At 67.9% G+C, this 21,617-nt stretch overlaps 3 protein-coding genes across 6 annotated transcripts; 1 reads left to right on the top strand and 2 right to left on the bottom strand.

The window, feature by feature from the left end:
• Positions 1 to 385: 385 nt before the first annotated feature.
• On the bottom strand, positions 386 to 4,628 carry PGAP3 (post-GPI attachment to proteins phospholipase 3). Of its 3 annotated transcripts, none has more exons than XM_082297559.1 (8): positions 4,418 to 4,628; positions 3,653 to 3,750; positions 3,421 to 3,573; positions 2,782 to 2,844; positions 2,592 to 2,653; positions 1,907 to 2,043; positions 1,421 to 1,625; positions 386 to 753 (listed from the first exon to the last, which is right to left on the bottom strand). In XM_082297559.1, exons 1-8 carry the CDS (start codon positions 4,605 to 4,607, stop codon positions 690 to 692), a joined length of 972 nt encoding a protein of 323 aa, XP_082153685.1. In that variant the 5' UTR covers positions 4,608 to 4,628; the 3' UTR covers positions 386 to 689. The 3 variants fall into 3 exon arrangements, with proteins under 3 accessions (XP_082153685.1, XP_082153687.1, XP_082153686.1); XM_082297561.1 differs by having other exon boundaries at positions 1,907 to 2,001; XM_082297560.1 differs by having other exon boundaries at positions 3,421 to 3,543.
• Positions 4,629 to 6,162: 1,534 nt separating this feature from the next.
• On the top strand, positions 6,163 to 16,543 carry ERBB2 (erb-b2 receptor tyrosine kinase 2). 2 transcript variants are annotated; one of them, XM_082297552.1, is made up of 27 exons: positions 6,163 to 6,346; positions 8,930 to 9,081; positions 9,160 to 9,346; positions 9,603 to 9,740; positions 9,835 to 9,903; positions 10,438 to 10,550; positions 10,624 to 10,765; positions 10,835 to 10,951; positions 11,457 to 11,583; positions 11,663 to 11,736; positions 11,818 to 11,908; positions 12,374 to 12,573; positions 12,669 to 12,801; positions 12,890 to 12,980; positions 13,062 to 13,222; positions 13,320 to 13,367; positions 13,445 to 13,583; positions 13,672 to 13,794; positions 13,871 to 13,969; positions 14,059 to 14,244; positions 14,320 to 14,475; positions 14,564 to 14,639; positions 14,716 to 14,862; positions 14,950 to 15,047; positions 15,123 to 15,293; positions 15,438 to 15,696; positions 15,798 to 16,543. In XM_082297552.1, the coding sequence occupies exons 1-27, from the start codon at positions 6,271 to 6,273 to the stop codon at positions 16,124 to 16,126; spliced, it is 3,702 nt and encodes a 1,233-aa protein (XP_082153678.1). In that variant the 5' UTR covers positions 6,163 to 6,270; the 3' UTR covers positions 16,127 to 16,543. The 2 variants fall into 2 exon arrangements, with proteins under 2 accessions (XP_082153678.1, XP_082153677.1); XM_082297551.1 differs by having other exon boundaries at positions 12,890 to 13,222.
• A 234-nt stretch (positions 16,544 to 16,777) lies between these two features.
• MIEN1 (migration and invasion enhancer 1) lies at positions 16,778 to 18,972 on the bottom strand. Its single transcript, XM_082297568.1, has 4 exons — positions 18,865 to 18,972; positions 18,190 to 18,287; positions 17,831 to 17,907; positions 16,778 to 17,539 (listed from the first exon to the last, which is right to left on the bottom strand). The coding sequence occupies exons 1-4, from the start codon at positions 18,945 to 18,947 to the stop codon at positions 17,456 to 17,458; spliced, it is 342 nt and encodes a 113-aa protein (XP_082153694.1). The 5' UTR covers positions 18,948 to 18,972; the 3' UTR covers positions 16,778 to 17,455.
• Between the last annotated feature and the right edge of the window lie 2,645 nt (positions 18,973 to 21,617).

The following is a 21,617-nucleotide window of genomic DNA, read 5'->3' as shown; positions in this document are numbered from 1 at the left end:
GTACACGGAGGGGGGTGTTGGGGCACAGAGTGTGGGGGCACAAGCTAAAAGCAGGGTGGGAAATGGGGTGCAGGACGGTGGGTATGGGGTCCACTGTGGGGTGACAGCAAAGGGAAATGGGGCACACTGGGGGGGCTGGGCATGGCAGGGGGGGCACAGGGTGCCCTTGGGGCAGGGAGGGCACACGGGGAGGGGACAAGAACCCAGCACGGCACAGATTAAACTCAGCTTTATTCACGCCCGGGGAGGGAGAATGGGGGGGCACAGCCCCTCTGGGCCAGGAGGGGGCACACCCAGCCCCAAGGCACCCACACAACACCCCCCACCCCTGCCAGAGCCACCCAGCACGGCCCCCCATGCACACAGACCCCCCCCAATCACCCACGTGTCCCCCACACCGCGAGCCCCAGCAGCCACTGTCACCTTGTGGGGGTCCCCAGCTCAGCACGGGGAGGGTTTGGGGGGGGTCTCAGCTGGCCTTGACCCCTCTGTGCCCAGCAGTGGGGAGTTCCCACCCCGATGGGGAGATGGGGGGCACGGGGACGGGGGGTTTGGGGAGAGAAACAAACCTCAGAAGGCAACCGGGGGGGGCAGGAGGCTGTGGCCAGGGGGGGCCAGGGGGTCACTTGGCACAGGGCAGGGCAGGGCCCTGGGGGGGCACGAGGGGCTTCGCTGCCCCCCCGGCAGCTCTAGTCCACTTTGAAGAGGTCGGAGTTGGCCTTCAGGAGGTAGAGGCTGTCGTCCATCAGGAAACTGGGGGAAAAAAGGGGGGGCTCAGGTGGAGGCTCACAGCCACAGCCCCCCCCAGCTGCCCATGCTGGGATTGGGGGAGCCCTGAACCCAACACTGAGCACAGCAACCCCGGGGCTCACGGGGGGAGCAGCAGAGGGGTCCCTCCAGCACCCCCTGGGCAAGAAGGGGGCCCTTAGCACCCTGACTTAAAAAGGGGGGGTCTGTGCATGCCATGGGCAAGAGAGGGGCACCCAGCACCCCAACCGGGGTCCCCAGCACCTCAGTTTCAAGGGTGACACTCCCAGCACCCCATAAAAAAACAGAGGGGGACCCCGAGCACCCGAATTTCAACATGGGGGTACCCAGCACCCTCTGGACAAGAACGGGATCCCCAGCACCCTCGATTTTAAGGGTGACACTGCCAGCACCCCATGGATCAAAGGGTGCCCTGAGCATCCCAATTTCAAGAGGGGGCTCCCAGCACCCCCGCAGGGTTTCCAGCACCCCATGGAAAATCGAGGGGGACCCCCAGCACCCAAATTTCAAGAGTGGCATCCCCAACACCCCGTTCCCCTCCCAGCACCCCCAGGACACAGAAGCACTGCACCCCTGAGCCCCCCTGGGGGATACAGGGAGCCCCTCGCCCCTATTTTAATCGAGGAGAGGGTCGTGGGGAGGGGTCACCGACCTGTAGAAGAGCACGTTGAGGGGGATGGTCCCGATGTGCCAGAGCGCGTGGGCGTCCAGCACCCAGAGCAGGGGCGGGAAGTCGAGGAGCTCGAGCAGCGCCAGCGCCTGGAGCAGCAGCACCGCGGCCGCGCATTTCCACACGTGCGGGAGGCGCCGGCCCTGCCGCAGGCACCACCGCAGCCACCACGCCACCGTCAGCATTCCTGGGAAAACCCCCCAGGGGGGTCAGGGGTGCCGGCAAGGCAACCAAACCCCTGTAGGAATTGCTGGGATAACGGGGGGGGGGATCGAGGACAGGGGGGTGCTCAAACCCCTGGTCAGCATTCCTGGGCAAATGGGGGCTCAGGGATGGGGAGGGCATGGACTGACCCCTAACATAGCCCCAGCACAGCCCAGTGGCTCCCAGTACAGCCCAGCACTCCCCAGCCTGGATGCAGCTGGCTCCCAGTAGCTCCCAGTGCAGCTCCAGTGCCTCCCAGCTCACCAGCAGCGGCGTTGGCCACCAGGTTGTAGCCGTAGTCAAAGCGCACGAGGCTCAGGTAGGAGATGTGGCCGGCGAGGAAGAGCAGGAGGAAGGCCCTGAAGATGCTGATTAAGGCCGGGCGCTGCAGCCCCAGTGTCCTGCAGAGAAGGGGGGGATGGCCGGGTCCTCCCAGTATGGCCCAGGGTCCTCCCAGTACGGCCCAGGGTCCTCCCAGGTACTTCAGTGATACCCAAACTGGCCCAAGAGAAGCCAGCACGTTCCCCAGTACAGCTCAGTGGCTCCCAGTGCAGCCCAGTGGCCCCCAACTTGGCCCAGCATCCCCCAGTATGGACCAAGAATAGCCCAATGGCCACCAGCATGGCCCAGTGTCACCAGTGTAGCCCAACTGACCCCTAATGCAGCCCCAGCACAGCCCAGTGGCCCTCAGGACAGAACCAGCACGGCCCAGTGGCTGCCAGTACAGAAGTGGCAAGGTCCAGTGACCCTTCCCAGCATAACCCAGTGCCTCCCAGTACAGCCCTGCACTCCCCAGTCTAGCTATAGCTGGCCCCAGTGCCTCCTAGTCTGGTCCCAGTGTGGCCCTGCAGCCTCCAGCCAAGCCTTGGGACAGCTCAGTGCCTCCCAGTCTGTCCCCAGTGCCTCCCAGACCATGCCCAGTGCCCCCCAGTCCAGCCCTGGTGCTCACCTGACACAGCACAGGTACACGGAGTGCAGGACGACGGCCGAAGCACAGAAATAATCCAGTTTCTGTGGGATTTGGGATGGCTGAACCATGCTGGCAGCGTGGGAAGTGGAGGGGGTCTGGAACCCCCCAAGCAGGGCCGGAACAGGACCCCAGGGGGCTTGGGGACACTCCGGGGGTGCCACTCCCTCACCTCCGTCAGCGCCGTGTCCCTTGTGTGGAAAACGGTGGACCAGAACCAGGCGTTTAAGGAGACCTGGGAAAGGGGGAAATTTGGGATTTGGGGAGGTGGGAGGATGAGAGTCAGGGTCCCCAGTGGGTCAGAGCTCACCCCCCCACCTCATTTTGGGGGATGAGGGCCCTGGGTAAGGGATGGGGAGGTGGAGCAGCTGGAGTTGGGTGGGATCAGGTGGTTATGGGGAAGATGTGGGGGAAGGGGTGGGGGGGAAGGGAAGGAGAATGGGGGGAAAAAGGGAAGGGGAAGGGGAGGGAGAAGGAAAAGAAAGGGAAAGGGGAAGGGAAAAAAGCGAAGGAGACAGGTAAGGAAAAGGAAAGGGGGGAAAAGGAAAGGGGGGAAAAGGAAAGGGGGGAAAAGGAAAGGGGGGAAAAGGAAAGGGGGGAAAAGGAAAGGGGGGAAAAGGAAAGGGGGGAAAAGGAAAGGGGGGAAAAGGAAAGGGGGGAAAAGGAAAGGGGGGAAAAGGAAGAGAAAGGAGGAGAAAAGAGGGAAAAGGATGGGGAAAGGGAGAGAAAAGATGATGGGGAAAAAGACGGGGGAAGAGACGGGGGAAGAGACGGGGGAAGAGACGGGGGAAGAGACGGGGGAAGGGCTCACCCAGGCGAAGGCGACGCAGGTGGGGTAGGTGGGGGCGGCGGGGGGCACGGCCGCCCGGTAGCGCAGCAGCATGACCAGGCTGGCCAGGCCGTTGAGGAAGGAGGCGAAGGCGGAGGCCGGCTCCTGGAAAAACAGGAACCGGGAGAAGGGCCACTGGGAGGGGACGGGGGCGTCAGCGGGCACGGGGGGACCCCGACTTCCCCCCGCTTCCCCCCCCAGGACCACCGCTCACCTTTCCATGGAACTGGGGCACGCGGTGGCCGCCCTGCTGGTACAGCCGCACCGTCAGCCACATGCACTCGTACTTGCACTCATCCCGGCACGTCCAGCCTGCGGGACACACCAGTGCCTCCCAGTATGCACCAGTGGGCGATGGGAGCGCCAGGGCCTGGCTCGGGGCAGGGGGAGCGGGTGGGGTTCACCCCGTGGCACCAGGGACACCCCCCACACCTCACTGGGCACCACGGAACGATCTGGGAGGACACCCAGCTGTCCCCATGGTGACCAGTAGCACGGTCCAGTTGCTCCCAGTATGGCCCAGTGTCCCCACAGATAGTTCAGTGATGCCCAAACTGGGCCAGCACCTCCCACAGCAAAGTCCAGCGTCCCCGCAGTATGGCTCCGTGACCCGCCCCCAGTATGGCCCAGTATCCCCACCACACCGCCCAGCATGGACCAGGAAGAGCCCAGTAGCCACCAGCATGACCCAGTGTATAGCCAAGTGACGCTTAACGCAACCCCAGCACGGCCCAGTAGCCGCCAGTATAGAAGCGGCATGGCCCAGTGACCCCACAGCGTGACCCAGGGCTTCCCAGTCCAGCCGCAGTACGGCCCAAGAGCCTCGGGCCAGCCCAGGGCTGCCCAGCACCTCCCAGTCCGGCCCCAGTTCGCTCCCAGTGCCCCCGCCCGGAGGGGGCGTGGCTTAAAGGGGGCGGGACCTCCCTGGAGGGGGCGTGGTCTCTGTGCCCGGCAGCCAATGGGCGCGCGGGGGCGGTACCTGTCAGGCCCATGTAGAGCGGCTGCCGGGCGCGGAAGTTCCGCAGCGCCGCCCCCGAGCAGTTCTGCCGCTCGCAGCGGCTCAGGCACTCCCGGTACAGCGGTTCCCGGTCCCCCTGCGAGCCCCGGGCCGGGCCCGGCGCCGCCGCCGCCATGAGAAGCAGCAGCAGCAGCGCGGCCCGCGCCGCCATCGCCGCCCGGCCCGGCCGCTTCCGGCCCGCCCCGGAGATGGGGCTGGCGCGGGGCACTATGGGATATACCGCCCCCGCCGGCCGCGGAAGGTGATGGGATACAGTCCCCCGAGCAGGGGAATCATGGGATATATCCCCCTGTGTACGCTCTGCAGAGGCTCATGGGATATATCCCCCCTGTGTACGCCCTGCAGAGGCTCATGGGATATATCCCCCTGTGCACGCCCTGCAGAGGCTCATGGGATATATCCCCCATGGGGGCTGGGGATTCCGAGGCCTGCGGGGACCCCCCGGTTTCATGCGTGGCTCGGGGTCAGTTCAGGGCCCGGGGGCAGCGCGGCCTGAGGAACTGAGTGGTCCCGGCCATGCGGGACCCCCGGCAGCGGCCGTGGGATGAAGTGCCCATGGCGGCCTGGCCTGAGGTGACAGTGCTGTGCTGGATCGCCATTCCTCCCCCCGTGGCAGGCGGGACCCCAACACCGAGAGTCCCCCTCTCTGGGGGCTCCTCCCTCGTGGCAGCCTCGGTGGCACACGTGGGAGCACGGGCTGGGGTGACCCGAGGGGACATGGGGGGCAGAGCCTGCCCTGTGCAGGGTTCACGTCCCGGCCCCCCATCGCGCTGCTCCTGGTGCGATGCCTCGCTCTGCCCGGCCGAGGGGTTGGGATGAGGTTCCCCCCCTGTGGAGGACCCCACGTCCCAATTCCCTCTGTGTGCCCAGGGCAGCAGGTGAAGGTGGAACAGGTCGGGGACAGGTGCCAGCTCTGGGTCACCTCATCGGGGACCCATTAGATGCTGCTGGCCTGTCCCCATCACCCAGGACTGTCCCCAACCCCCAGGACTGTCCCCAACCCCCTGCACCATCCCTGGATGCCAGGTCTGTCCCCTCACCCCGGGACTGTTCCCCCCAGACCCACGAATGGCATTACTGTCCCCTCACCCTCACACGGGTGACAGTCACAGCCCCAGCTGGGCAGGTGAGGGGACAGGGATGGAGGGCGTGACCTTCCCCCTCCCCCCCCCATTCAGGCGACCCCCGCCCCCCGGGATCGCAGCAGGACCCCGGGACAGGAGAGCTCTGGGGCTGGGAAGTCCCAGGTGCTCCCCAGGGAATGGCAACGGGGACTCCGGGATGGGAGGTCCCCAGTCCGCGGTGCTGTGCGGGGATGGATTGGAGGGGGGGTCCGCGGTGCGGGGTCCGCGGTGCTCCGAGGGGACGGAAAGTGGGATTGGAGCCAGGGAGTCCCCAGTGCTCCCGGGGAGTGGGCGGGGGGCACCCGCTGGTCCGGGGGATCGTGGGGTTCCCGGTGCTCCCGGGGGATGGACGGTGCTGATCCCGGTGCTACGGGGGACGCGAAGAGGGAAGGGGAGTCCGGGGCGGGAGGTGCCCGGTGCTCTTGCGGGGGGATGGACACAGGGGCATCCGGAGCGGAGGGTCCCCGGTGCTCCGGGAGGATGGACGGGGGGTGGGGGGCGTCTGTCCTGGTCCGGGCCGGCGGGAGCGCGCGGGGGCGGCGGGAGCGCGCGGCGCGCCCTCGCCCGGGGCCGGGACCGGGATCGGGATCGCGAGGCGGAGCCCGGGAGCGGCGGGAGGCGGCGGCTCCGGCTCCGCAAACTTTCCCGGAGCGGCGGCGGGGCCATGGGCCGCGGCCCGCGCTGAGCACCATGATCGCGGCCGGGGGCTGCCTCGGCGCCGGGCTGCTGCTGCTCGCCGCCCTCTGCCCCCCCGCCGCCGCTGAAGGTGGGTCCCACCGGGGAGCTCCGGGGGGCACCGGGGACACCGGGAATCGGGGGGACCCCGATCTGCGGGAGCGTCCCCCGCGCCGCGACTTCGTGCAAAGTTTTGCACGGGACCGACCGGGACCAGGGGGGGCACCGAGAGGGGGAACCGGGAAAGGGAGGGGGGGACACGGGGGGCGTGACCGAGAGGGCACCGGGGGGGGGACATCGGGGGTGGGACCGAGTGGAGAACCGGGAGGGGACCGAGGGGGCCCCAAGCTGGGAACGAGTGGGGCACCGGGGGTGGGACCGGGCAGCTCTGGGAGTGGGTCGGGAGCCACCGGGCCGCGGGGTCCGGTGTGCCCGGGGCTGCTCAGTTGGAAGCGACGGGACCGCCTCCCCCGCTCCTTCCCCAGTCCCCCCGCTGCCCCCTCGGTGCCCCCGGTTCTCCCCGCCGCGGGCAGCGCGACCCCGCTGTCCCCGCACCGCGACTGCCCGCCAGGACTGCGGGCCGAACTGGTCTGTACTGGGAGGCGCTGGGGCCGAGGAGGAGGCCCTGCCCGCTGCGCCCCGGCCCCCTCGAGCGGGACGACCCCGCTGCCGTTGTCCCGGGAGGAATTTAGGGGCTCCAGTGCAGCCCGGAGCGGGGACCCCCCTCTGCAGCCGGTCCCGGGGCTCCGGTACCGCCGGGAGAAGCGCAGACGGGGGGGACCCCAACCTGTGGGGGTTCCCTCCCCGGGGGCACCGGGAGGCTTCGGGGCGCGGGGCAGGCGCGGTGCCCCACGGAGCGGCTGGGTGGGTGGGTGGGTGCGTCCCCGTCGCTCCCATCCACATTCTCGACGTGCCGCACCCAGCCCAGCCCCGGGGGGAGCGGGGAGCCCGGCCCGACAGCCCCCGGGCCTCGGCCAGGCACCGCGGCGGGGATGGCAGGAACGGGGCCAGCAGGGGACGGCGCTGGTGGCTCCAAAGTGGGCACCAGCAGCCCCAAAAGTTGGACCTCGCTGTCTCCCTGTCTGGGGGCAGCTCCAGCACCGGGGGTTTGGAAGGTGAAAGCCCGGTGGGACTGAGCCGGTGTGGGGTGGTGGGACGGGGACGTGGGGATACACCAGGTGGCCTCCACTCCTGGCACCCCGCAGCTCGCTCTGCTTGGAGGGTCTGTGTGGGGCGAGCTCCTGGTTAGGGACACCCCGGTGTCCCCCCATCCCTGGGGCCGGATTCGTGTCCAGCAACCCCAGCTCAGGGCAGCCCTGTGGGCACGTGGCCGATGGGCTTTGCTGGACACCCGTGGGCAGCCGAGGTGCCCCATGGTGGCACTGCCTGCCGGAGTGAGCCAGGCAGGATGGATCACTCGCTGCCCTTGCCGATGCCCAGCTATGGACCTGGGGGAGCAGGCAGGGCCAAATCCCAGGGCACGGAGCCGGGATCCCACCAGGATCTGGTGCTGCTGCTCGCTTGTCCCACCTGCCCTTTGCCCCGGGGAAGCCGCAGCACCCCGTGCCTGTGCCACAGCAGGTGTGGGCACAGACCTTGAGCTTTGGCCGCCCAACAGCACATTCGCTCCTGGGGTCCCCTCTGTCACACAGCCGGTGGGCTGGGAGAGAGCTGCACCCCAAATTCGAGGGGCTTCCTCCTTCCTGGCCATATTTTCCCCGGCTCAGAGGCCTCGGAGCAGGTGGAGGAGGCGGGTGCCAGCCGGGTCCCCTGGACACGGGGCCGCGCCAGCAGCTGCCCAGCACCGGCGGCTGTCACTCAGCCGCAGAGCAGCCGGGGACCGGCACACCGAACCCTGCCTGACCCCCGTGTGCCCCCCTGCCCCGTGCTGGCATGGCAGTGGCCCAGGGCTGGTGGCTCTGGGAACGACGCTGCGGTGGCGGCAGGGTCAGCGCCGGGGCCGGTGTCGGAGCGGGGCTGGGGTCTGGCGTGGGGGCTCTCCCCGGCGAGGTGTTGGGGCGCCGGGGGCCGCGGGCGCGCCGGGGCTGGGCCGTGCCCGCCAGCCCTGCGTCACCGCTGCTCCCCAAACACGCCCGACCTGAAAAGGCGGTTCCAGCCGGGAGCGGGCGGCCGGGGCCCTGTGCCACCCGCGCCCGTGACTCACCCGCCCGGGGCCTGGCACCCAGGGCGGGCTCCCGTGCCCCCCACCCCGCCTGGATGCCGCGGGGATACTCGCCCGGCCAGCAGCCCGCCGCAATGGGGCCGGCCGGGCCCCGCAGCCGTCGCCGCTCAACAATCGGATCTTGTCTCGGCGCGGCCGCCCCGGCGGCGTGGGCAGCGCATTCCTGCCCGCGGCCCCCGCTCCGGCCCCGCGGCTCTGGGGGTCCCAACCCAGCCCCAGCAGTCCCCGACGCCCACCGCGGGCACGGGGCGACGCCGGTCCCCGCTGTCCCTCGAGCGGGGCCCGGTGCCAGAGCGGGAGCAGCTTTGCCGCGTGTCGGGGTGGGAGCCAGGGAAGCCACGATCCAGGAAACCCATCGGAAGCTGTCGGGAGCAGCCCCGGAGATAAACGGCGGCCGCCGGATCCGCGGCGTTTCCTGCGGGGGCCGGAGTTCGGTGTCCCGCGGGGGAGAGGAGGGGTCGTGGACCCGCTGAGCCCTCGCTGTCCCCGCAGTCTGCACCGGCACCGACATGAAGCTGCTGCGTCCCTCCAGCCCTGAGAGCCACTACGAGACCCTGCGGCACCTCTACCAGGGCTGCCAGGTGGTCCAGGGCAACCTGGAGCTCACCTACCTGCCCGCCGACGCCGACACCGCCTTCCTCAAGGTGCGCAGAGGGAAAACACCCGGAAGCGGGGGAAGGACGGGGGTCGGCCGGCTCCTCACCCTTGTTCCCCCATCCCAGGACATCAAGGAGGTGCAGGGGTACGTGCTGATCGCGGAGAACAACGTGAGCGGGCTGGAGCTGCAGAGCCTGCGCATCATCCGCGGCACGCAGCTCTTCCAGGACCGCTACGCCCTGGCCGTGATGGGCAACGCCGGCTCCGCCGGGGCGCCGGGGCTGCGCCAGCTCGGCATGAGGCACCTCACAGGTGGGGAACCCCCGACCTGGGGCCAGCACGGGGTGATCGGGGGTGTGGGTCGCTGCTGCTGCAGTTGGGAGCTGCCGGGTGGGTGGTCCCACGGGATGGCAGGTCCCTGTCCAGGTCTGGGTGTCCCCATGGCAGGTCCCCACCCAGGACTGGGTGCTCCCATGGAGTGGCAGGTCCCTACCAAGGACTGGGAGTCCCCACGGGGCTGCAGGATCCCCTGTCCTCATGATGACCCCCCTACCGGTTCCACCCACAGAGATCCTGAAGGGAGGGGTGCGCATCGAGAAGAACCCCGAGCTCTGCTTCCAGGAGACCATCCTCTGGATCGACATCCTCCACCGGCACAACGAGTTCCGTGGCGAGATCCACGTGGACACCACCCGCAACCGCAGCTGTGAGCGTCCCAGGGGGGTTGTGGTGGTACCAGGGAGGGGTCTGGGGGTTTCCAGCCCCTCTGGCATCCCCTGTTCACATTTTCCCCCACGCAGGTCCCGACTGCCGGGCGCTCTGTGCTGAGGGGCGCTGCTGGGGCGAGGGGAAACAGGACTGCCAGACGTGTGAGTGTGGGGCCCACACAAGCTCTGACCCCCCCAGGGACCCCCAAAGCCCCTGGGATCCCCTTTCCTTCCCTCTGTATGACCCTGCTCTGCTGATCCCCTCTTGGCACCCAAATCTCTGTCCCAGACACTCCCTGGACTTTCCATTTGCCCCCCCAAATCCCTGCCCCACTGACCCCTATTTGCCACCTAAATCTTGTCCCCAGAAGCACCCTGACCTTCTGTTTAGTCCCCAAATCCCTGTTCCACTGAGCCCTACGTGGCACCCAAATCCTGGCCCCAAAGATCCCCTAAAATCCCTGCTCTGGGAGCCTCCCCTTACACCCCAAATCCCTGCCCTGGAAGCCCCCACTTGCCCCCCCAGATTCCTGTCCCACTGCCCCCACTTGGCACCTGAATCCCCACCACACAGATTTTTGCCCTCGGAACCCACCTACCCTCCAGCCCCTCAGCCTGGAGACCCCCCCCCATTGCCTGGAGGAGGGGGATCCATGGGGGTCCCTGTCCCCAGACTGTCCCTCTGTGCCCCCGCAGTGACCAACAGCATCTGCCACGGCTGCCCACGCTGCAAGGGCACGAAGCCCACGGACTGCTGCCACGAGCAATGCGCCGCCGGCTGCACCGGCCCCAAGCACTCCGACTGCCTGGTGCGCACGGGAGGGGGGCCCCGGGGATCCGGGGGGGGGGCAGGGGTCTCACAGCATCCATGTGCCCCCCCAGGCATGCCTGAACTTCAACCGGAGCGGGATCTGCGAGCTGCACTGCCCCCCGCTCGTCGTCTACAACTCGGACACCTTCGAGTCGATGCCCAACCCCGACGGGCGCTACACCTTCGGTGCCAGCTGTGTCAGCCAGTGTCCCTGTGAGTGACACCCCTGGGGGGGCCAGGGGCAGCCAGTGTGGCCCTGACCCCCCCTCCTGCCCCCTCCAGACAACTACCTCGCCACGGAGGTGGGGTCCTGCACCCTCGTATGCCCCCAGAACAGCCAGGAGGTCACTGTCAACAATGTCCAGAAGTGTGAGAAGTGCAGCAAACCCTGCCCAGAGGGTGAGCAACACCCCACCAGGGCCTGGGGGGGCTCTGGGGGCTCTGGGGATGGGGGTGAGCAGCCCCCAGGGGCTGAGGGGGCAACTCTGGAGAGGGCAGGATTGTGGGTGAGGAGCCCCTCAATGTCCTGGTGCGCTCATGGGGTTCCCAAGGTTGTGGGTGAGCAGCCCCCCAGTATCTGGACAGTTCTGGGGAGCTCAGAGGTGCAGGTGAGCAGCCCTCCAGAGTGGCTCTGGGTACCCCAAGGATGTGGGTGAGCAGTCCCCTGGGGACTGAGGGGACTCTGGGAACCCCAAGGGTGTGGGTAAGCAGCCTCCTGAAGTCTTGGGGTGCCCTGGGGATCCCAGGGGTGCAGGTGAGCAGTCCCCAGTGCAGCTCTGGGGACCCCAAGGCTGTGTGGGGGTGCTGCTATGCTCTGTGAGGGTTCCTCCATGGCTGGAGGGGCAGTGTTCTGGGGGGCTCGGGGGTCCTGGTGGAGCACCCCAGCCCTGCCGTGTCCCTGCAGTGTGCTACGGGCTGGGAGTGGATTTCCTGAAGGGCGTCCGCGCCGTGAACGCCTCCAACATCCAGCACTTCTCTGGCTGCACCAAGATTTTTGGGAGCCTGGCCTTCCTGCCTGAGACCTTTGCTGGGTGAGCACCTGATTCCCCTCCCTGAAGCCCACCAGGACCCCCAGTGGGACCCTCCTAACCTCCCTCCCACCCCTGGCAGGGACCCCAGCACCAACACCCCACCCCTGGACCCCAAACTGCTGCGGATCTTCGAGAGCCTGGAGGAGCTGACGGGTGAGAGCCTGGGGTGCTGGGGGGGATCGGGGGCTCCGGGTTTGTGGGGGACATGGGGTGGTGACACTCAGCTCCCCCCAGGCTTCCTCTACATCGCAGCCTGGCCACCTGACATGAAGGACCTGGGAGTCTTCCAAAACCTGCGGGTGATCCGGGGCCGGGTGCTGCACAAGTGAGCAGGGCTGGGAATGTGGGGGGGCACAGGGGGACATGGAGGGACATGGAGGGATGCAGGGTGGACACGGGGGACATATGGAGGGACACTGGGAGTCACAGAAGGAACACAGGGACATGGGGTGACATGAGGACACGGGGATGCAGAGGGAGCGTGGGGGGATGTAGGGGCACAGGGGGACATGGCGGGGGCATGGGGAGGTGCAGCGGGTTTTGGGAACACACAGAGAGACGTGGGGACATGGGGGGACACTGAGGGATGTGGGCGGACACGGGGGGTGACGTGGGGGACAACAGGACACGAGGGGATACAGGTGGGATGCAGGGGTTGCAGGGGGGACGTGGGTGGGACACAGGGAGATGAGGGGGCGCGCACAGGGATACAGGGGGACACGGGGAGGACACGGAGGATGTGGGGGCACACGGGGAGGACACAGGGACTCACCCGTGGGTGTCTCGGCAGCGGCGCCTACTCGCTGACGCTGCAGGACCTGGCGGTGCAGGCGCTGGGGCTCCGGGCCCTGCGGGAGATCAGCAGTGGGATGGTGCTCGTCCACCACAACCCCCAGCTCTGCTTCCTCCAGAAGGTGCCCTGGCACAGCATCTTCCGCAACCCCCGCCAGCGCCTCTTCCAGACCCACAACAAGCCCCCCGAGCAGTGCGGTGAGCGGGGCCCATGGGGGTGGGGGGAGCTGGTGGACTCTTCCTATTGCTGAGAAACCCCCTGGTGCTGATGGACCCCCTGGTGCTCCCTGCAGAGAGCGAGGGACTGGTTTGCTTCCACCTCTGCGCCCAGGGGCACTGCTGGGGCCCCGGCCCGACCCAGTGCGTGGCCTGTGAGCGGTTCCTGCGTGGCCAGGAGTGTGTGGCCTCCTGCAACCTCCTGGATGGGTGAGTGGAGACCCCGGGAATGGCAGAGCCCCCCACACACACTGCAGGGAGGGGCTGGGACCCCATCCCTGCCCCCTTCGCCCTGCAGAGCTGTCCGGGAACACGCCAACGGGACGCGGTGCCTGCCGTGCCACCCCGAGTGCCAGCCCCAGAACGGCACTGAGACCTGCTTCGGATCGGTGAGGAAGGGGACACACACTGGGTGGGGTGGGGGGTGCCCCCAGACATCTGGGTCCCTCAACCCTCCCCGATTCCTGCAGGATGCAGACCAGTGCGTGGCCTGTGCCCACTACAAGGACGCCCAGCAGTGCGTGCGGCGCTGCCCCAGCGGCGTCAAGGCCGACGCCTCCTTCGTGCCCGTCTGGAAATACCCAGATGAATTCGGCGTGTGCCAGCTCTGCCCCACCAACTGCACCCACTCGTGAGTCAGGGGTCCGTGGCTGAGAAGGGGGTGGCCAGGGGGTGCTGGTAGCTGCAGGGGGCTGCTGACAGCGAGGGGCCACACCCTGTGTCCCCAGGTGCACGATCCGGGATGAGGACGGATGTCCCGTGGACCAGAAGCCAAGGTAGGAGCGTGGCTGTGTTGTGCCACCCCCACGCTGGGTGCTGGGGGTCCCCCCGCCAATGGCCTCCTGCCCCTCAGCCAGGTGACGTCCATCATCGCCGGCGTGGTGGGGGCCCTGCTGGTCATCGTCCTGCTCCTCATCACCGTCATCTGCGTCAAGCGCCGGCGGCAGCAGGAGCGCAAGCACACGATGCGGCGGCTGCTGCAGGAGACCGAGGTGGGGATCTCCCAGGGGGCAGGGATGGACCCTCAGCGGCTGGGAGGGGTCAGGAACCTGGCCCCCCTCACCCCTCCATGCCCCGCAGCTGGTGGAGCCACTGACGCCCAGCGGGGCCCTCCCCAACCAAGCCCAGATGAGGATCCTCAAGGAGACGGAGCTCAAGAAAGTGAAAGTTTTGGGTTCTGGTGCTTTTGGCACCGTCTACAAGGTGAGGGGTGGGGTCAGCACAGTGGGACGTGACCCTCCCTGCTCTGCACCCCCTTAACTGCGTGTCCCCACCTCAGGGCATCTGGATCCCCGATGGGGAGAGCGTGAAGATCCCGGTGGCCATCAAGGTCTTGCGGGAGAACACGTCGCCCAAAGCCAACAAGGAGATCCTGGATGTGAGTGTGGCCATGGCACTGGGGGGAACGGGACTGGCAGCGGTCCCTGCCCACCCTGACCCCCACCCTGACCCTCCTCTTGCCCACAGGAGGCCTATGTGATGGCAGGGGTGGGCAGCCCCTACGTGTCCCGGCTGCTGGGCATCTGCCTGACCTCCACGGTGCAGCTGGTGACGCAGCTGATGCCCTATGGCTGCCTGCTGGACTACGTGCGGGAGAACAAGGACCACATCGGCTCCCAGGACCTGCTCAACTGGTGTGTGCAGATTGCCAAGGTAGGACAGGGGACCTGGGGGGCTCTGGGGGGTCCTGGGGGAGGCCAGGGACAGCTGGACATGTGCCACCTCCAGGGGATGAGTTACCTGGAGGAGGTGAGGCTGGTGCACCGTGACTTGGCTGCTCGCAACGTCCTCGTCAAGAGCCCCAACCACGTCAAGATCACCGACTTTGGGCTGGCCCGGCTGCTCGACATCGATGAGACCGAGTACCACGCTGATGGTGGCAAGGTGGGGCTGGGGGACTTGGGGACAGTGGTCCTCACCTCGGTGACAGCCATCCCCGAGCCTGCTCACCTCTCCATCTGCCCTGTCCCAGGTCCCCATCAAGTGGATGGCGCTGGAGTCCATCCTCCGCCGGCGCTTCACGCACCAGAGCGACGTCTGGAGTTACGGTGCGTCACAGTGTCCCCACCCCGGGGGACTTGCGGGGTCCTTGTGCACTGCTCACCCCCACGCCCACCCCTCCAGGTGTCACCGTGTGGGAGCTGATGACGTTTGGGGCAAAGCCATACGATGGGATCCCTGCCCGGGAGATCCCGGATCTGCTGGAGAAGGGCGAGCGGCTGCCGCAGCCGCCCATCTGCACCATTGATGTCTACATGATCATGGTGAAATGTACGGGGAGGGGACGCGGGGACGGGGAGGGGACAGGGCGTGGTGTCACCCTGCTCCCGGCCCTGATGGCGCCCGGCTCTGCTCCAGGCTGGATGATCGACTCCGAGTGCCGGCCCAAGTTCCGGGAGCTGGTCACCGAGTTCTCCCGCATGGCCCGCGACCCCCAGCGCTTTGTGGTCATCCAGGTACGCAGATCCCCAGGGGTCCCGTCCCCTTTCCGGTGTCCTGGGGCTGGCACTGACCGGTGTTAACCCCCCCAGAATGACCTGGTGGGGCTGCCCGGCTCCATGGACAGCACCTTCTACCGGGCGCTGCTGGATGAGGAGGACATGGATGACCTCGTGGATGCTGAGGAGTACCTGGTGCCTCACCACGGCTTCTTCAGTGCCGACACCTCCACCACCTACCGCAGCCGCATCTCCTCCGTGCGGGTACGTGGGGAAGGCTGGGAGGGAGCCTCCGGTCCTGGCACAGGCATGGGGATGGCCCCGTGCCACGTCTGTGAGGGGCAAAGGGCCAGGATGCTCTTTGGGGTGGGCTCAAGTGCCTGACTCTGTGTCCTCTCCCACACCCAGAGCACGGCAGAGTCTCCAGCCAAGGTGGAGGAGGGCGAGGGCTTGGCCCCCTTCCCCTTCCCTGCACAGGGGCTGGCGGAGGGGCCGGAGGGACCTGTCCCAGAGGTGCCAGAGGGAGACAAGGTGGCCCTGCAGAGCCCCCCAGGGCGGGAGCCCGGGACCCTGCCCCGGTACAGCGAGGATCCCACCGGGCTGGTGGCCGAGGATGGAGAGGAGCCTGAGGGCTTCACTGTCCCGGCCCCCCACAGCACCATGCCAGGTAGGGAGGGCGCAGCCAGACCCTCGGGGAGGTGGTGGGTAGGGGGTGTCTGCCTGCCCCATGACCCCTGGGGGGTCCCTAACGTGTCACTCACCCCACAGAGTATGTGAACCAGGCCAGGGAGCATCCGCCCCATCCTCCCCCATCCCCGCCGGACAAGTCCAAGGGGCACCAGGGGAAGAACGGGCTCATCAAGGACCCCAAGAACTCCTTCCCAGGGCCCTTTGGCCACGCCGTGGAGAACCCCGAGTACCTGGCACCCCCTGGCCCCCCCGCCCCTGGACCCTTCAGCCAGGCCTTCGACAACCCCTACTACTGGAACCAGGACCCTGCCAAGGGTGGGGGCCCTGAGGGTGGCCCCGGCACGACGCCCACGGCCGAGAACCCCGAGTACCTCGGCCTGGCCGGCCCCGACGCCGCGGCCGTGTAGGAGAGACCCCCGAACTTCACCGAGGCAGCTCAGGGAGGGACGAGCCACGGCCACGGGGCTGGGGGTCCGTCCCCTCTGCCCGGGGGTGGCACCGGCCACGGAGGGCTGGGAGAGCCCAGGACGCTGTGGGACAGCGCGGCAGCAAAGAGTGGGGACAGAGGGGTCACCCTCGGTGGCACTGGCGGGGGTGGCCCACGAGCCGGGTGGTGCCCGGAGCAGCCCGGGGAGCTCGGACCCAGCACGGCCCGGAGAAGGACAGACCCTCGGCCACCCTCCCATTCCAGGGCTGTCCCAGTGCTTGGGACACATGGACTTGCACTGAGAGCAGCTGGACTGAGAGCAGTCCCGGCTGCTCTGGGATTCTTTGGAAGCACCGGGATGTATATTTGATAATTGTACATTGGTTGGTTTTTTCTACTCTCGTGGTCTGTTTGCTTCCTCCTTCTCTGTCGGATCCAGCTCTGTCTCCCAAGGACCAGCAAGTCATATCCCTTCCCTTTTCCCCTTTTCCTTTCCCCTACTCCTCCCTCTTTCGCCTTCCCATCCCCTCTATCACACCCCCCACCACTTGCCTGAAGGATAAAATTCCTGATCCCAGGCAGGATCCAGGACCACGTCCCACCTCCCATTCCCGAGGGACACCAGAGGAGCCACATTCTCCATCCTTTATTCCACCTGGGCCGTTGGGTTTATACACAGTATAGAATAAATAGGGGGGGCCCCCGCCCCGAGGCCAAGGGTAGGGTCATTCCAGGCAGGAAGCAGGAGCCAGGAGCCTGGGAATGGTGAGGGGGGGACATGGACACACCTGTGGCCGTGGGGCCGGGCTGGGGTTTCCATGGCCGGCCCCTGCCCCGGATTAAACAGTGACAGAGGGACTTTAATCATTAACAAATCCCAGGAAAGTTACAGCCAGTGGATTCCCCTTGGAATTAACCTGCTGGGAGCTGCTCCAACACCCAGCCTGGCTCCCCCAAATTCCCAGGGGTTGAGGGAGGGGAGAGGCCAGCGCAGAGAAATGGGGGTGCCATGGAGACCCCCCTGTCTGGGGACCCCCTGTGCCCCCCAGGGAGGTGCAGCTGATGAGGGGGGAAGGCAAAGGCAGGAGGGAGACCCCCCCCAGGCCACAGCTACACCCCACAGCAGGTCAGACAGGGGACAGAACGACCCCCAGTGCCACCAGTGCCACAGCTCTGCCCTTCCCAGCACCACGATGGGGGTCCTGAACTCCCCCGGTGTCCCTGGTCCCCCCCCGTGCCCCCCAACTGTGCAGGGATTTAAGGAAGGCAGCGATGGCCAGCACGGGGGGTCCCCACTGTGCCCAGGGGGCTACAGGATGACGCAGGGGGGGCGGCTGTTGGTGATTTTCTCCAGGGGCTCCCCATTCCGGGCTCTGCGGATGGCCTCGATCAGCTGGGGAGACACGGCAGGGGAGGGGTCACAGGCAGGGCTTGGGAGCACCCGGACCCACGGAGCTCACAGCCACAAACCCCAGCCATGGCGAGGAACTGCCCCTCTCTCCCCTCTCACTACATCCCAGCAGGACCTGCAGCGGGTCCTGGCAGGGTGGCAGGACAGGGAACAGCTCCAGAGGGTGACAAAACAGGGACCCCGTGGGAAAACCCCGTCACAGGAGGGGCTCACTGCAAACCCAACGCCCCCAGCACAGCCTGGCTGACCCCGGGACCCCCAGCGGGTACTCACGTCCTTCTCGTAGGGAAAGCCCCCGTTCTCCAGCTTGGAGAAGACGAGCTGCCCATTGATCTCGATCTCGAAGGCACCTGAGGGCACACGCAAGGCCCAGCCCTGAGCTGTGTCCCCCCACACCCCTGGTGACACCCCCAGCCTGTTCCCCCTGTGCCTGGACACACATGGCACCCCCAGGGGCTCCTGCAGACCCCCAGCTCTGCCCCCAAACGGACCCTGCTGAGGGGCAGCAACCAGGGCACGACCCCCCTGGACTTCCTGCCAGGTTTAACCTGTCCCAGCCCCCTCCCTCCACAAACCCCCAGCACACGGCCTGGGGTGTCCCCCTCAACCCTGGAGCTGCTGTGGGGTCTCACCGGTGCCCCCCAGCCTGGACTCGATCTCGATGTCGGGGTACTCGTCCCGCACGGCGCTCGCCAGCTCCTGGTACGTGGCCTCAAAGCCGCAGGGCTCGCTGGGAAGGGGCGATCCGGCTGAGGGGGGGTCGAGGCACGGAGATTCCCCCCCCCCAAACCCTCCCCGAAGTAAGGAGCCCCCCTAGCCTGTACCCCCACAACAGCTCTGCTGCCTCCTGCACCCCCAATTCCCAACCCTCCACTCAGGAGCCCTCCCCAAACCCCCTGCACGCCCCTTCTCCCCCCAGCCCCCTTGTATCCCATAACCATGCGGCCCCTCGTTACCTCCTCAGCCCTCCACCCTACAGAGCCCCCGCAATTCCCCTATAGCCCCTCCCTCAGCCCAATTCCCCTACAAACCCCTCAGCGCCCCAATTCCCCCACTCCGCAGAGACCCTCAGCCTCCCTTAGAGCCCCTCCTCAGCTCCCCAACCCACCTATATCCTCCCCCCAGTCCCCTCCGTGCCTGAACCCCCCTCATAACTCATCCCAGTTCCCCCAGTTTCTGCTCCCGACGTCCCAGTATCTCTGCAGACCGCCCCCGCCTCGGGTCGCTCCTGCCCCCGAAGGCCCCGGGGTCCCCTCGGTGCCATCGGTTCATTCGACCCCCGGGTCCCCCGCGGCCGCGGCGCTCACCAGTACTCCACCACGATGCGGACCCGCCGCTCGGCCCCACTCTCGGCCCCGTTCCCGTCCCCGTTCCCGGCCCCGCCGCTCATGGCCCCCACTCCCGCCGCGCGGCCGCTTCCGGGTGCAGTCACGTGACGCGCCACTTCCGGCCGCTCTGCACCGCCGCGCCGCTCGTCTTGTCTGCTCCGAGACCTCCGGCGGAGCCGCCGTGACCCCGGTGACCCCTGGGGGACCAAAAATGGCCCTCAGTGACCCCCGTGAGACACCCAGTGACCCAAAGTGACCCTAAAAACACCTCTAGTGACCTAAAGTGACCGCCGGGGGACCCAAACTCGCCCGTGTGTCACCTGCAGTGACCCTGAGACCCCCAGGGGACCTGCAACCACCCACGTGGGATGCACAATGACCTCAGTGTCCCCCGTGTCACCCGCACCCACCCCCGTGGGACCCAGGATAACCCCCGGGGGAGCCACACGGACCCCGTGGGACCCAGGATAACCCCCCCCCCCAGGAGCTCTCTAGTCCCATGGGAATCCTCCCTGCTCCATGGGACCCCCACCTAATACCCCTGTGGGGGTCCTATAGGGCCTTGTAGCCCCCCCACAGACCGATAGGACCCCATGGAGCCCTCAGGATGCCCCACAGGGACCCCTGAACCACTCCATGGGGACACCTCTGGGGACTCTGTGGCCCCACGGGACCCCAAATCCCCAGGTGGGACTCCCAGACCCCATGTGGGGACACCCCCAAGGGACCCCACGGGACCCACACAGAGCCCCTAAGGGACGCCACGTCCCACTGCATTCCAATATCCCAAATGTCCCCCTGGCAGGGCCCCTGACCTGCATGAGACCCCCATAAGCCCCCTCACCCTGCAGCCCCACCCAGCAGGGGTCCCACCCGTGCTACCCAACGGGGACATCCTCCCCCCCACTCATGGGACTCTTCCATCCCCCCACTTTGGGGGTCCCAGGGGAGCCCCGACCCAAACTCCACACCCTGGGGTTGGGGTCTCCCAGAGGGTAGGTTGGGGGTCTGTGGGACCTGCAGCCTCAGGACATCCCAGGGGACCGGGGCCCTGTGTCCCCTCACAGCCCGGCTGCTCCAGGGGTCACCCCAGTGCATTGTGGGAAACTCCCCATCACCACCTCAGGGGGGTCGTGGGAGGTGGGTTTAGGGGGTCCAGCCCCCCAGGGCTGCACCAGGGCCAGGCTAGACACCCCACTCCGGGGCCGGGGGGCCTGGGGGGCCCCCCTGGGTGTTGCTGGGGGGGTCGGTGTCGGGCAGCAGGCCCGGGGCGTCGTGATGTCAGGCGGGGGCGGGAGCTGGCGCAGGTAGATAAAGCCGGGGAGAACAGGAATCCCCGGTCCGGCGGGAGGGTGCCGGGACGCGGCGGGCGCTGCAGGTAGGAGTGGGGCCGGGCTGAGGGCTCCTGGGGCCGGGGGGCCGCTGGTCTTCCCGGGGTGCCAGCCCCATCCCGCCGGGAACGACCCCGGACCTCTCGCTGTGCCTGCACCCCTTCCCTCTCTCCTTCCCGCCTTCCTCCCGGCTCTTCCTCCTCCTCCACCGCCCCGCCGTGGCTCCCCTGCTGCCTCTGTGCCCCTGGGGAGCCCTGTCCTCCCCCACCTCGGCACCCACCGGGACCCCCACCCACAGCTGGGATCCTGTTCCTCAGTCCTGGTGGTCCTGGAGCCCCGTCCCTTATCCTGGCGACGCTGTGATTCCATTCCTTATCCCGGTGTCCCTGGAATCTCATCCCCTAATCCTGGTGGCTCTGGGATCCCATCCCTCAGCTCAGTTGCCCTGGGGCCCCATCCCCTCAATCTGCTGGCCCTGGACCCCCTGCTCTATAGCCCTGGTGGCCCTGGGGCCCATCCCGGTGGTCCTGACCCCCTCCAGTCCCCCACCCCATACCCTTGCTGGCCCCTGTCCCTTTTCCCAAAGCCCTGTGTCCCCCTGTTTGTCCCAAGCCCCAGGGACACCCCGTTTGTCCCCACCCTGCTGGAGCCCTGCCATGGCCACTGGGACAGGGCTGACACCGGGGTGACCTGAGGCCACGGGGTTGGGCTGGCGGGTTGGTGGCAGGGCAGGGCAGGTCCCAGGGCCCTGTCTGTCGCATCCCCCCGTGTCCCCTGCTGTGTCCCGCCAGCAGCATCACCCCACCTGACCCCTGGCTGTCCCTGCATCCCCAGGTCACCCCGGGGTCTGGCCAGGTGGGGAGACCCAGCCCAGCGCAGTCGGGTCAGGGAGCAGGGAAGGAGCAGAGGGTCCCGGTGGGATGCTGGGATGGGGACAGGGACGCGGCAGGGACAGGGATGGGATGAGGATGGCATCAGCCCTGCCCAGCCATGGACTTGGACCCCGAGAGGTGGCAGGAGGTGGGGACAGGGACGGGCGGCGGGCGAATGATTAACCTGGCTCTACTCGGTGTCCTGGGACCGCCGGCACCGGCGTCCGCTGCCACCGTGGGTGCCACGTGTGTGTTCCGTGTGCCACGTGCTGGCGGGGCCGCGGCACCTCCCCGGGTCCTGCTGCGGGGCAGTTTGGGGCTGGCGCCGGAGCGTGGCCGGTGTCCGAGCACCACGGCACCGCGTGGGCGCTGGCACCGGCCGTGGGTGGGGGCACGGGGGGCTGTGCCAGCGGCGGGGCTGGCGGCGGTTCCCACGGCGGCTCCCTCGCCCCCGGCTCCCGGCGCGGCCGCCCGGGCCCGGATGCCAGGGCGGTGAGGTGGAGCTGGGAGCGGCCGCCAGAACTGGTTT

Source organism: Coloeus monedula (assembly GCF_965178545.1).
Source record: "Coloeus monedula genome assembly, chromosome: 26".
NCBI classification, from domain to species: domain Eukaryota; kingdom Metazoa; phylum Chordata; class Aves; order Passeriformes; family Corvidae; genus Coloeus; species Coloeus monedula.
Note: the sequence above shows the minus strand (reverse complement) of the source record. Positions and strands in the feature narration are given on the sequence as shown.

Bases quoted from the DNA above. Each gene is read 5' to 3' on its own strand.
- PGAP3 (XM_082297559.1), bottom strand. From the start codon at position 4,607: ATGGCGGCGCGGGCCGCGCTGCTGCTGCTGCTTCTCATGGCGGCGGCG. The intron at 3,574-3,652 runs GTGAGCGGTGGT...GTCCCCTCCCAG, and splicing joins TGCCCCAGTTCCATGGAAAG to TGGCCCTTCTCCCGGTTCCT. The intron at 1,626-1,906 runs GTGAGCTGGGAG...GGGTTTTCCCAG, and splicing joins GGTGGCCAACGCCGCTGCTG to GAATGCTGACGGTGGCGTGG.
- MIEN1 (XM_082297568.1), bottom strand. From the start codon at position 18,947: ATGAGCGGCGGGGCCGGGAACGGGGACGGGAACGGGGCCGAGAGTGGG. The intron at 18,288-18,864 runs GTGAGCGCCGCG...GCCCCTTCCCAG, and splicing joins CGCATCGTGGTGGAGTACTG to CGAGCCCTGCGGCTTTGAGG. The intron at 17,540-17,830 runs GTGAGTACCCGC...GTGTCTCCCCAG, and splicing joins GCTTTCCCTACGAGAAGGAC to CTGATCGAGGCCATCCGCAG.
- ERBB2 (XM_082297551.1), top strand. From the start codon at position 6,271: ATGATCGCGGCCGGGGGCTGCCTCGGCGCCGGGCTGCTGCTGCTCGCC. The intron at 6,347-8,929 runs GTGGGTCCCACC...CTGTCCCCGCAG, and splicing joins CCCCCCCGCCGCCGCTGAAG to TCTGCACCGGCACCGACATG. The intron at 9,741-9,834 runs GTGAGCGTCCCA...TCCCCCACGCAG, and splicing joins CACCACCCGCAACCGCAGCT to GTCCCGACTGCCGGGCGCTC.